General features: G+C 34.5%; 1 protein-coding gene across 1 annotated transcript in view; it reads left to right on the top strand.

The window, feature by feature from the left end:
* LOC133171641 (protein strawberry notch homolog 1-like) overlaps positions 1-14,506 on the top strand; it is a 30,144-nt gene that overhangs the window by 10,522 nt on the left and 5,116 nt on the right. The window contains exons 8-25 of the mRNA XM_061306426.1: positions 96-186; positions 273-434; positions 1,372-1,613; positions 1,803-1,956; positions 2,543-2,725; positions 3,633-3,730; positions 4,134-4,282; positions 7,656-7,847; positions 8,559-8,777; positions 9,480-9,745; positions 10,132-10,267; positions 10,493-10,605; positions 10,826-10,897; positions 11,107-11,206; positions 11,301-11,375; positions 12,174-12,320; positions 12,433-12,527; positions 12,802-12,894. Of these exons, the coding sequence (XP_061162410.1) occupies positions 96-186; positions 273-434; positions 1,372-1,613; positions 1,803-1,956; positions 2,543-2,725; positions 3,633-3,730; positions 4,134-4,282; positions 7,656-7,847; positions 8,559-8,777; positions 9,480-9,745; positions 10,132-10,267; positions 10,493-10,605; positions 10,826-10,897; positions 11,107-11,206; positions 11,301-11,375; positions 12,174-12,320; positions 12,433-12,527; positions 12,802-12,894 (2,587 nt within the window). The remainder of the gene's footprint in view (positions 1-95; positions 187-272; positions 435-1,371; positions 1,614-1,802; positions 1,957-2,542; positions 2,726-3,632; positions 3,731-4,133; positions 4,283-7,655; positions 7,848-8,558; positions 8,778-9,479; positions 9,746-10,131; positions 10,268-10,492; positions 10,606-10,825; positions 10,898-11,106; positions 11,207-11,300; positions 11,376-12,173; positions 12,321-12,432; positions 12,528-12,801; positions 12,895-14,506) is intronic.

Consider the following 14,506-nt stretch of genomic DNA (forward strand, 5'->3'; position numbering starts at 1 on the left):
TTGGGCCAGCAGTGTACATAATAGGTATGTAAATCTTATTGACATTTTGTATAGATTTAATATTGAATTATAATGACTTTATCATCACTTTATAGGTTGAGTGTATCAAACGATTTGAAAGTTGATGCAGAGAGAGATCTACGAGATATTGGTGCTGGAAGAATTGAAGTACATGCCCTCAATAAGGTAAATTTGTGTTTAAAAATGACAAGCTCCAAGTCCTAGAAATAGCAGTATATTTATTTGACTTACTATGATTATGAAAATTTCAGTTCAAGTATGCCAAGATATCCTCCAAGGAAAATGGCAGTGTGAAGAAGGGTGTGATTTTTGCCACTTATTCCTCATTGATTGGAGAAAGTCAGTCCAGTGGGAAATACAAGACCCGCTTCAAACAGCTTCTTAAATGGTGTGGGAAGGATTTTGATGGAGTTGTATCCTTTTTTTTTTATCTCTAAAGAGGGATAGAATTTTTTCACAATAGAATATTTACAGCCAGCAAACAAATTGTTTACTGATTGATAAGCCCCCGTCTAATGTTGGGAAATGTATAACCCTTGGATGCTGAATTCAGCCTTTTGTGTTGTGGAGTGGATAAGAAAAAAAATTTTTTTTACAATAATACTCATTTAGTACAAACATGGATATAGTGAATTTATGGATATAGCGAAGTTTAAGCCTATTTTAGTATGACCCTAAAAATGGCTATCAGTAGGCAAAGTTTCTGAAACAGGTACATTCCAAAGCCACAGAGGCCATTTGGAACCATTGAAAGGTAATGAAATAACAAAAATTAGGAGTAAGTTTATCTCTCATTAACGGATACCACCTTTTAGGCAGTGGAATGCATACAATGCAAGAAGTAATACCTTGAGACCAAAAAAGGCCATAAATTGGAGTTACTTAAATGGATGGCTCTGTAGGTCTATGGTTTGACTGTCTGAGCTACACTTCTGCAGCTACACCCTATCATATCTGTTTGTAACTTCATGAGACATTTTGCAGATATTAAAATTAAGTGAAAAGAAACTCTTTCCAACTTCATTTGAAAAGATACTGATCCATAAGACATTCATTGTTCAAAACCTCCTCTGTACAACTGTACATTGAGAGACTCTTTCCAACTTCATTTGAAAAGATACAGATCAATAAGACATTCATTGTTCAAAACCTCCTCTGTACATACATTGAGTGAAATTGAATAAATAAGTACTAAATAAATAGGTAAATGATAAAAAATTAATAGATATAAGTTTTTACATCAACTGTTACTTAAGTTTTGTTTGAAACTAGTATCTGTAGGGAATGGCCTCTTTAGGTACAGTTAGGATTTATTTTACACTATATAAAATTGTCCTTAATAATGATAAGATTGTATTTGATGAGTGCCATAAAGCTAAGAATCTGTGTCCTGTGGGCTCTAGTAAACCAACAAAGACAGGCCAGACTGTCCTGGAACTGCAGAATCGTCTTCCCAATGCCAGGATTGTGTATGCTAGTGCTACTGGTGCCTCAGAACCAAAGAACATGGCCTACATGACACGGCTAGGCTTATGGGGACCAGGCACACCTTTCCCGGAGTTCAATGATTTTATCCAGGCAGTGGAAAAAAGGTACATTTTTGGCAAGTTTGTCAAAAATACAGAATAGTATTGATTCAGTAGTCAGGAGATTCAGCTTGTGTAAGATAAATTTGAAATGATTTATCAGACTTAAATCCGATTGGACAATTTTTTTTTGTTATCTATTCATATTACTGATTTTTCATGAATACTGGGACCACATGTTCTTGTATCTTCTAGGGGGGTAGGTGCTATGGAATTGGTTGCCATGGATATGAAGCTGAGAGGAATGTATATTGCCAGGCAGCTGAGCTTTAAAGGTGTCACATTCAAAATAGAGGAAATTCCACTTGCCAAGGACTTTATCAAGGTCTACAATGACAGTGTGAAAATGGTACAGTTGCATTGTGTGCTTTCATGTTTTTTCCCCCAATTCAAAAGTGTGAAAATTGTATGGCTACACGGCTCTAATTGGCGACTAATTTAGTCGCCATGGCACCTAAAATTTTTGATTAGCGCCTAAAAATTTTCCATAAGTTGCCAAATTGACGACCATTTTGAATTGACTTGGTGATTGTCAAATTCCTGAAAATTTTAACATTTTTGACATTTTTTCTGAAAAAGCGAAAAGAAATTTAAATGAAGAAAAAATCATGTTTATCAATGGACATGTCTGTTTTCTTAGTCACGTCATGGGTCCCTATAGCGCCTTAAAAAACTTGCCTGGGGAATAAAAATTTGCATTGGCGACTAAATTTTTTGGATAAGGCGACAGCCGGCGCCTAAATTTTATAGGCCACTTAGAGGCCTGCACTACATAGTGGACTTTCACCACTTTTACTCAATTCCAGTTGACCTGGTTGAACCAGATCATTAAATTTAGTGATCAATGAAGAAGTGTAATAAATATAAAACATTAAAACAGAGATTTCCTTAGTAATTTGGGTTACAATTAGCTTATCCTGTACGTATGTTTGTAGTGGGTGACGGCACGAGAACGGTTCAGCAGGGCTGCCGAGTTGATGGATGCTGAACAGAGGATGAAGAAAAGCATGTGGGGACAATTCTGGTCGGCTCATCAGAGGTTTTTTAAATACCTCTGTATATCAGCCAAAGTCAACCACTGTGTGGAGTTAGCACGTGAGGCGATCAAAACTGGCAAGGTATGGCATTGAGCAAGACACTGAGGCAAATGATATAGTTATTGACTTAATGAAGAGGGTTTTTGAGTGATGTTTATTAAAAAAAAGGTAATTGTAAACACTGCTTTGGTCATACATTTAAAGCAGGGGAACATGATCTTGCATAGGTTAGTTCCTGTTTTGCTCACACTTCATAATCTTGGGTAGAAAAAATTGTACATAATAGAAATTTGTCCAGGTAAGATAATTACTGGTACTCAATTGCTATAGCCTGTATCAAAGTTGGTGAATAGGGAAAGAATAGGGAAATAAAACAGAAAGCAAAAATTTATGCAATTGATATCTTGATTTCATACACGTTCCAAGATAAAAATATTTTCAAACATAAAAAAATATTTTGAAATACTAATCAAAACTTTAGATATATGTGTTGAAACTGAAATACCATATAATTATCGACATGTTTTTATGCCCCACCATGGATATGGCCGGGGCATATAGTGTTTGTCATGTTCGTCATCCTTCCATCTGTGCTTCTGTCACTTTGCTTTTAGCTCAGTTTCAAAATAACTATTTAAGATATTTTTATCAAACCTTGTATGCTGATACATACTGATGAGAACTATTCAACTGCATCAACATTTTTTGACCTTGACCTTCCCTTTGACCTTGACCTCACTTTTCTTAAATTAGTGTTTAGCTCTGTTTCAAAAAAATTATTTAAGATATTTTCATCAAATCTAATATGCTGATACATGCTGATGAAAACTATTCAATTGCATCAACATTTTTTGACCTTGACTTTTCCTTTTACCTTGACTTCACTTTTCTTAAATTTGTGTTAGCTAAGTTTCAAAGAAAAGCCTTTTTTTTTTTACAGGTACTTTGTTTTTATTTGTGATAATTATACTTTTTTGTATTGTTTCAGTGTGTTGTGATAGGACTGCAGTCCACAGGAGAAGCTAGAACCCTGGAACAGTTGGAGGAACAAGGAGGAGAACTCACTGACTTTGTGTCCACAGCAAAGTAAGTACCCTCTACAACAAAAAATCATTAGATATACAGTTGAACTTCAGTATCACAAACACTGTTATCTTGAATACCATGAATATGTCGAAGTCATCAAGAAGTTCCAATCACTTTTTCTCTTTTCTATTTTACCCTCACTATCACGAATTCTTAAATATCTCAGAAATTTTGCTAGGTCCCATCGAGTTTGAGACAACAAGGTTCGACTGTTTTTACATTTTGTAAATTGTTTCATACAGGGCATCTTAATCTTGTTAAAATGAATATATAGATACTCTAAACCAGTTACTTTTTGACTTCATCACTGGATAATTCTTGTCTATTTACATCAGAAGAAATGAGCTACAGGTGCACATATGAGCATTGCTACTTAAGGGCTATTTCTTTTGTCTTATTACAGAGGAGTTTTTCAAACATTAGTAGAAAAACATTTCCCTGCTCCAGACAGAAGGAAAACCCTTGATATATTTGGACTTGGAGAAATATATGGCAAGAAAAAAGAGCGAGAATCTGTTCAGCAGAAAAATGAAAACAACAAAAGAAAGAAAGGTATGATCTAGGGATGTCAAAATATTTATTTTCCTTAGTCGAATATTCGATTGCATTTTTCGAACGAAAGTCGAATATATTCGGAACATTTTCAGAAAATAAAATTGTATTTCAAACTTCACTGGTACATGATGTATTTAGAATTCAGAAAGCCCTTTTACTTAAATTAATTTAAAAAGTAACATCAAAATTTATGCAACGTAACGCGTAGATAGCATGATTTTTTCCTAATTCTCCAAAATGTATGATTTCCCCGTCAATAGAATTCATAAATCGATCTGTGCATGCAGTCAGTTTTTATTTTAGCAAGCAAAGAAAAAAATGCCAGGAGATTTTTTTAAAGCTTATTATGAAGTAAATTAGGGGAGGGGTTAATCTCACACTATCCACACGTCAAGTGCTTGTGAAATTGTTAAACAGTTAGATACTGCTTATTCGATTATTGTTTGCTCTGGCTATCAAAATGTCATTATACAGTTTAAAATATAAGCGAATTGTTTTAATAATTATCGGAGTGTCAAAACATGTCAAAGTTATGGTTTCTTCCTTGCGTTTGAGCAATCTTAAAATAACAAAAAATAATTGGTACATGGTATAAGATCAAGTCCAATTAATAATTATACCCCACGCAACAAGTTGCGTGAGGTATAATGTTTTTGACCCGTCCGTCAGTCAGTCAGTCAGTGTGTCAGTCAGTCAGTCAGTCAGTCCGTCAGTCCTGTTTTTTTGTCAGCGCAACTCCTCATAAACCGCTGCACAGAATTTCGTCAAACTTTGCAGATATTTAGGACACAATGTGTAGATGTGCATATTACCAGGAAATTCCGATTCCTTTATATTTTCTCGGAATTTCGGCACTTTTCAACTTAGATTTTTGGCCATATCTTGAATATGGAGATGAACAGTTTGTCAGCGCAACTCCTCATAAACCAATGCACAGAATTTGGTCAGACTTTGCAGATATTTAGCACACAATGTATAGATGTGCATATTACCAGGAAATTCCGATTCCTTTATATTTTCTTGGAATTTCGGCACTTTTCAACTTAGATTTTTGGCCATATCTTCAATATAAAGATGAACAGTTTGTCAGCACAACTCCTCTTAAACCGCTGCACAGAATTTGGTCAAACTTTGCAGATATTTAGGACACAATGTGTAGATGTGCATATTACCAGGAAATTCCGATTCCATTATTTTTCTGGGAATTTCGGCACTTTTCAACTTAGATTTTTGGCCATATCTTGAATATGGAGATGAACAGTTTGTCAGCGCAACTCCTCTTAAACCGCTGCACAGAATTTGGTCAAACTTTGCAGATATTTAGTACACAGTGTGTAGATGTGCATATTACCAGGAAATTCCGATTCCTTATTTTTCTGGGAATTTCGGCACTTTCCAACTTAGGTTTTTGGCCATATCTTGAATATAGAGGTGAACAGTTTGTCAGCACAACTCCTCATAAACCAATGCACAGAATTTGGTCAGACTTTGCAGATATTTAGCACACAATGTATAGATGTGCATATTACCAGGAAATTCCGATTCCTTTATATTTTCTTGGAATTTCGGCACTTTTCAACTTAGATTTTTAGCCATATCTTCAATATAAAGATGAACAGTTTGTCAGCACAACTCCTCTTAAACCGCTGCACAGAATTTGGTCAATCTCTGCAGATATTTAGTACACAGTGTGTAGATGTGCATATTACCAGGAAATTCTGATTCCATTATTTTTTCTGGGAATTTCGGCACTTTTCAACTTAGGTTTTTGGCCATATCTTGAATATAGAGATGAACAGTTTGTCAGCACAACTCCTCTTAAACCGCTGCACAGAATTTGGACAAACTTTGCAGATATTTAGTACACAGTGTGTAGATGTGCATATTACCAGGAAATTCCGATTCCATTATTTTTGCCTTAAGAGTTTTGCCTTTTATTGAAGAAACTTTCCAGCTAGGTAATAAGAAACTCCACTGGAATCAGCTTTTTATAATGAAATTCTATGTGAAATATTTTATGACCTTAAAAGACCCCTATTGATTTTGAGATCAAAATATTAATGGTTTAACACAAACACACACTCACACACACACCATCTTCGATAGTTCTCTCCCCCTCCCCCCCCCCCCCCCCCCCCCCCCCCCCATTCAAATTGGTGTGCTTTGCCTTAAATAATTTCATAAGTACAGTATATAAACAGATTCATATGACTACATCATAATTTTGTTTCCATCAATTATTTAAATGTGTAAACTGTCATGTGTTGGACATGGACTTACACTCATTAACAAATCGAAATCACTGAGGAATTTAAATAACAGTTTGTCAGCATAATTCCGGCACTGAATTTCCTGAAACTTTGTAGGTATTTCAGAATAATGTATAGATTTGTATATTACCAAGAAATTTTGATTCCATTATTTATCTAGAAACTTCAGCCCAGTTAAATTTGTAACATACAAAGATTTGAATGTCCTTATATGCAAGAAGTTTTGATGTGATGATTTTTTGCAAGTAATGCCCCTTTTTTGAATTATACTGTGTATTTAAAATGCACTGTGCCATTCATTACGTGTTGCATTGTCGAGTTTTGGGGAAGCGTGGGGTATGTGAGCTTGCTCACCTTTTCTTTCATTTTACAAACAAAGCCTAGTAAATTGGTGGCTGATTTCAAATTACAAAAAGAACACAGGCAGTTACTGGTAAATAATTCCCGCAGTACGCGGCAGTGAAGCACTTATAATCACTGTACTTTTTATATGTACATGGAAAATCAACTGTTCTTTGTTGAGGAAAATTATCGACTGTCTCTTGGGAAAGACGGTTTCTCAATTTTGTGATGAGAATTCCATCACGTTATCACTCTTTTATTGTATTTATTTAATTATGATAATATTCGAATGTCGTTTCATTGTTCGATCGTCGGTCCATTCGACTGATAGTCGAATAGTCGACTATTCGTTGACATCCCTAGTATGATCTCATATGTAGCATTATCTTGATCAAGTATGTTATCCATCCTACATTATATTCAATGATAAACATTTCTTGTGTTGGATATGAAGATATTGTGACTTGTACGGTGAAATGAAATTTATGTCCTTTTAATATAGAGTTCATGCCTAAATGTTAAAGTGCATTAGATCTTTTTTCAGATTTCATTTACATCTGGGCATGTACCATAATGTTCCATTTATCTCATTTCCATATGTTGATTAACTTTTGCAAGTTTCTCTGTGTTTTTTGTCATACACCACATTGTTAATCCCCAGTGTTTGAGTGAAGCATGATTTGTGGTACATGTTCTGTTTTTTTTATTGGTGATGTTCAACCATACGAATCATATGAATAAATGTATTTTACATACAGAACAAAAGAAGACTCACAAATCCAAGAAACAAAAGAAACATGGATCCGATTCTGATAACAGCAGTTCAGACAGTTCGGATTCGGATTCTGACATCAGTGATCTGGAGTTTGACTTCCAGGAAGATTCAGATGACAGTGATTCAGATGTGGATGACTTCAATCCATTTGGAAATGATTCAGACAGTGATGAAGGTATGGGTTGATAGATTTCCTGTGAGCTTTAATTAGAATGCAACTGTATCAGAATTTGTATATAGTGAGGCCATGCTCCTACTAGCACTACCTAGTGAATTAACCGTTTAGCTCAGTAGAGCATTGGATTTTATATCTGAGGATTAGCCACAGTGAGGGCTGATCAGTCATACAGCTCACTGGTAATTTGATTTTTTATGTCCCCACCATTAAGTGGTCAGGCCAGTAGGTGCTTTGACTTTCTGTCCTTACCATATCATGCCTCTATCCCTTCCCATCATGGGTTATTTAGTGATCAAATTTCTAAGATTTTGAAGCAAACAAAAAAAATAAATTTTTAAAACAATAATAACAAGTTTCAGCTACATTCCCTGCAGGGATTGAAATTTTGTAACATGAAAGTCAAGTAAAAAAAATGAAAGTCTAGTTTGAAGAAGTGCATTTCCTTAAATCTTTGAAACAAAAATATTAAATAGATAAATTTGGGGAGAATCTACTTTTAAATCAGACAATATCTTTATAACAAAGGAAATTCTTATTGTGGTATGACACTAAGACTTTTCTATAGTAAATGACTTTTTTATTACATCTACATTTATTCTTTAGCAGGTTACACATTTTACAATGTTCTGTATTGAATATAATTGCTTTTCTGTTACATGTATGTGCTCAGCGAACAGAAATATTTAATTCTTTGATATGTTTTGGTAGATCCTTGGTTGAAAAAAAGCAGTAAGAAAACAAAGAAGAAAGATGTTAATAAAAAGAAGAAAAAGAAATCCAAAGGAATTGATATGGATACAGAGTTTGACAAAGCATTAGCTGCTGCAGGTCTACTGAAGAAAAACAATCTGGCCAAGGAAAATGTCAACACTGTCAATAACTCAAATACTGCCAATGAAACAGAAAATGGAGATTCACCGCTTTATAGTAAGTAAATTATTTATTAAAATGAAAAATGTTTTTTTCATGAGGGAAGAAATTATGGATAAACAATTTAATTGACTAGGGGGTATTAAAAACATGTTGGCAGGAAAGTAAACAAGTGTTTCTTAGACAGCTTATATTCTATTGTATACTGAGACAGCTTATATTCTATTGTATACTGTACGTGTACATAAATTGACATATTCAAAATTTAGCGCAGTCACTGGGTATTGAGTGGTTGGCGTAATCATGAATTAGCGCTACACCCGTCCGCGACTTATATTGTGTTTATCAATGATTTATTAACGGTATTCATGAATTAGCACATTATTGTCTGCGCCGAAGCCGCTAAAATATGAAGCCCGCTTTTTTAAGTACACATACAGTATACTGTATTTACTCATTACTAGTATCATTTTGCAATGAAAGTGCACTGAGACCCCCTTCCTTCATATTTGGTTTCCAATATGCACGAGATGTACTGTAAAAACTCAAATTTTTGTGGAGTCAAATTTTTGTGGTTTAAGAAAAAAAGAACTGATTCAAGGGGATTTGATTTCATGGTTGGTAAACAGTCATGATACAGTTGTTTGAAATTTGAACATGCCATGAAAACAATTATAATTTAAATCCTTCTAGAATTAGTGATTTCAAAGTAAGTATGTGAAGAACAAGAACGGTTTTGATATGCCTTGTATTTGACAGGCATGGATGCTGTGGAGCAGGCAGTGGCCATGAAGAATGAGTTATTGGACATGTTAACGGAAGTAGGAGAAAAACTTCCACCCAACACATTAGACCACCTGATTGATGAACTGGGAGGGACAGAGAGTGTTGCAGAGATGACAGGCAGAAAGGGTCGTGTTGTCAACACTGATGATGGCATCACGTACGAGTCACGTAGTGAAGTTGATGTACCACTGGAAATTCTAAACCTCACAGAGAAGCAAAGATTCATGGATGGAGAAAAGGTAAGAGTACTGCATTGTGAATTAAAAATATATATGTGTGTATATATAATGTAAACAAACTTTTTTTCCACGGGTCATAATTCTGCAGAATTGCAATTTCTGTTCAATCAGCAGATAGAAATTTACACAGATTTAGATTGCCACTATATGACTTAAATGCACTTTAAGTGCACTGGGACTTATTTCTGTAAAAAAAAAATTGTTACTGCATATATAGCGTAAATAAATACCATGGGGAAAAGGTACGTCTACAGTATCCATATATAAGTCTTAATATAAGCTCTAGTAGTATTGTGATGTTAAGAAACTGACTCATGGTAAATGATTTTTTTCTGATAGGTACTGGTATTTGAAAATTTTACCACTTTGTCAATTTGTTTGTACAGAATGTGGCCATTATCTCTGAAGCAGCAAGTTCTGGTATATCCCTTCAAGCAGACAGACGTGCAATAAATCAGAGGAGACGAGTCCATATTACACTGGAGTTACCTTGGAGTGCAGACAGAGCAATCCAGCAGTTCGGTATGAATCACTGTAAACTCTTAACTGTTAGTGTGCAATATTTTTAAAGAATACAAGGTGGTTTTGGAGGAGGATTTTAGTTTCACAGTTTGTTCCCAATTTTATGAATAATTCTTGAACTTGAATGAAAATTTGGTTTAAAACGGATATTTGAGCAGATTCAATGTGTTTTGCTGTGTAGACTTTCAAGTGACTTCATTTAAATGCTGTAACTTTTTTCTTCAGGTCGCACACACAGATCAAATCAAGTAAATGCTCCAGAGTATATGTTCCTTATATCTGAACTGGCTGGAGAACAAAGATTTGCTTCCACTGTTTCCAAAAGGCTAGAGAGTTTGGTAAGTTATTTTTGAGGTTGAAAAGAGGGGAAAAATTAGCTTGATAAGAAATTTTTGTGTGGGATTTTCTTTAAAAAAGACAGTGTTAGATAGGTATAGATCTTACTAGTTTAAAAATAATGTAAGAAATTGCCTTGCAATATTTCTTGAGTTTTTAAATTGCATTTAAACATTTTCCTATGAAATTGTTTTAGTAAAGTGTTGAAATAACTACTTTTAGGGAGCACTAACACATGGTGATAGACGAGCTACAGAGTCCAGAGATCTGAGCAGATTTAACTTTGACAACAAGGTAAATCTGGACAATGTATTTGCTGAAAATTAATGAAAATATGATCATCTTTACGATGATTCTTTATTCACTGATAAAGATGATTAATGTGAATCTGAAGTTAATCTGAGCTTGCAGGAGCTTTAAGGTAAATACCATATTAAGAGGCTGCAATTTCCCATACACATTTGACCAAAAAAAGTGAGCCATGGACTTGTTGCTATTTTTAGTATGGCAGAACAGCGCTTGAGGCAGTGATGAAGTCAGTGTTAGGATTTGATGCTCCACTTGTTCCCATTCCTACTACTTATGATGGAGACTTCATGGCAGGTTAGTTTGACTTTAAAACTTTTTACAGAATACATTTTATTTAAACCACTTTGAAAAACTTCTGAATGAGAACCCTAAATGATTTGTGTTTCAGATGTGAAGAAGGGTTTGGCTGGTGTTGGTTTGATAAGCCTTGATGATCGTATAGGAGTCCCATTACTGGAGAAGGGTATGTACTGATTACTGTTAATTGATAGACTCCATTATTACCAACTTCAACTATATGCAGTGTACAAAAACACTAACTGTCAATGGTTGTGTTGAATACTTCTGATTTCTACCACTGAAATTTTTATTTACCTATGAATATTTACATTTAATAGTGTTAAGAGAATATCAAGCCCTGTAGATCTGAATGTGTATGTGGTCACAACACACTTGTATTTTGTTGACTTTTGGTGGCATTTTGAGTCAGAATTAACATAAAAAATTGTTCTTCTAGTCTAAAACATAATTATAAGAAAAAACAATTGAGATATTTTGGGGTTTATTGGGTTATATATACCTTGAACATCATGGTAATTCATGGAAAATGGATTACACCTGTAAAACATGGTAAAACCAGATGAATTGTTATAGTAACACGCAAGCATCCTTGTGGGTAGATTTAGGTTTGTTCATTTTATGGCCACTGCAGTCAGGGTGATGCCACAACACATTTCAAGTTGTACCCAAGAATATGTAGACTTCATCAAGAACATAGCAATTACCTTACAAATTGACATGCAAGCATTGGTATATATATCCTGCACATGCACAACATAGAATAATGGCCATAGTGTTAGTTTGAAGGTATCATTACATAAACTTGTCAGAAATGAAAAAAGTTTTAGCAATTCAAGTCAGCTCTGTACACCATAGGTCTCTTGTTTTGTGTTAATGCAAATCATATCATTTAGACCATACAAAGTATATAGTATATATATGTTGCAATGGAACAGTGAAGATTTGATTATTTCTATGACAGATTACAACAATATCAGCAAGTTCCTCAATAGAATCCTTGGAATGGAAGTTGCCCTTCAGAATGCTTTGTTCAGATATTTCTCCGACACGCTGACTGCCATTATCTTGGATGCCAAGAGAAGTGGACGATGGGACATGGGAATTCTTGGTAATTTTTTTTTTTAAAGATTGATTCACAGAGTAATGAAACAAATTCACATAGAATAAGAGACAATTCTGTACCATTTGCTTATGACTGTACGATTTATAATGTCCTTCAGATCTTGGTTCTGGTGGTGAGAGCGTGAAGAAGATTGAGACTAAAACCTTTGTGGGCAGTGCTGCTGCAAACACAGCTAAAACAGAGCTCACCACAGTAAGTGTGTTTACAGCTACTCCACAAAATCTCGTATTGGTTAAAGAGGATCAGAATTCAAAATCTAGGAGGAAAATAACTAAAGATATGAACAAATAATAGTTGTAAATTACTATGATAATTAAAGTTAATTATAAAGTACTTGACCTTCATTAGACAAGAGGATCAGAATTCAAAAGCAGTTTTAAAAAAATGAATCAAAGATAGGAATGAATTGTTGTAAGTTCCCTACGATGATAGTTGTGATTGATAGTAAATTACTATATTGATACAGGTCTCAGTTGAAAGAGGAATGTCTTTCTCACAAGCTAATGACATATGGAGAAAATACACAGGACTGGATGATGGATTTTACATATCTTCTATGGTAAGTCAATATTCCATAGGTCTTTTTCAGTCTTTATACAGGTGACTCTCGATGGCTCGAACTCCGATCTCTCGAAGTGAACCTCCAGTCCTGTTTTTTCCTCTATATAACTATAGAAGCAAATTTACTCCTGATCTCTCGAACTCCCGATCTCTCAAAGTTCTCTATCTCTCGAACCAAAATCTGGGTCCCGTTACACACATTTCATTGTTTACTCTCTATCTCTCAAAGTTTTGATTGCGCATGTATACATGTCAATCAAGCGTAAAATTAATGCAGCTTGGACTTACCTGGATAACAGTGAATGCCGGGGGGGGGGGGGGGGGGGGGGGTGTTCCCGTTTTGCACACATTTTGATAATTAGGTATAGAACAACAGGTATGAAATATGTTTTGATAGCAATTATAGTCTGATCTTCGTCTTGGATTTACCTGGAATTACCTGTATTTTACCAATACATTATAATAAATATTTAAGGGAATGCATTATGAGAATTTTACTGGTAGTTCAGACAAATATCCCTATCGCATTTCACCATGTTTCTTTATTTCAAAAAGATAAAATGAATAAGTAAATAAATTCAATCTTAAATTAACCTGTCTAATTAGTATCATGTGAATATAATTATAGTTTTGTGTTATTTTTTTATGTTTTAAAATGATTTTTTCAAGAATTAAGTCAAAATATCAAGTGCATAATTAACATTTTTACTTCCAATTCTTTCCGTAGAATCTCTTTCTCCAAATTCACAACTATAATATAGACTATAGCAATTAAGTAATTATCTTCCCTGAACAAATTCCCGTTTTGCACACATTTTTTCAATACCTGAAATTCAAATGTGTGCAAAACGGGAACAAACCGCCTGTGGATGGGAGGGACATGTTAATTGGGTGTTTACCGGACAATACCGGTACATAGATGACACTACACCTGTGAATCGTCCGAGTGTTGATATAATTAATATGTTAGAAACAAATCGCTTCACAACTTATTTTGACTGGACGAGATGATAATTTTGAGAAAATGATTTAGGGACGTGTCAGTAATTTTCCATAGGTTATGAACTTTAATATTATTAGAGTCTACACAATCCCAGTTTGGCAAACATTGCACAAGAAATCCTATCTAAAGAACTGAATTCTGATTACGAGCAATCTTGTGAAGGACCGATCAAGCCCGGGGGAGAGCCAGTTAGACAATCACAATTGCTATTCAGGTTTCATGTAATCATGAAATGAAAACAAATAAATATTGAAACTTAAAATAATCATTTTATTTATTCAAAATACGATCATTGTTTTTGAAATCAAGTGAATTACCTGTAAAATACGAAAGAAAACGTGTAATGAACATTATAAACATATACTTCTGTTATGTATAATAGTAGAACAATGATGATCGGAACTGAAAATTCTGGATTTTATTCACTTTCTATCTCTCGAACCCTCAGATCTCGAGAACTTTTCTTACGGTCCCTTGAACTTGGAGAGATCAAGAGTCACCTGTAGTAACTTTAGAGTAGTAATTCATTTCAGTACTATAACTTCATTTCTGCTGAACAGTTGTAGAAGGTCATATTTGATACAAAGAGTAGAGCATAGATTTCTTT

Source organism: Saccostrea echinata, unplaced genomic scaffold, assembly GCF_033153115.1.
Source record: "Saccostrea echinata isolate AGI-Se365-2 ecotype Australia unplaced genomic scaffold, CSIRO_AGI_Sech_v1 ptg000054l, whole genome shotgun sequence".
In the NCBI taxonomy this organism is placed as follows: Eukaryota; Metazoa; Mollusca; class Bivalvia; order Ostreida; family Ostreidae; genus Saccostrea; species Saccostrea echinata.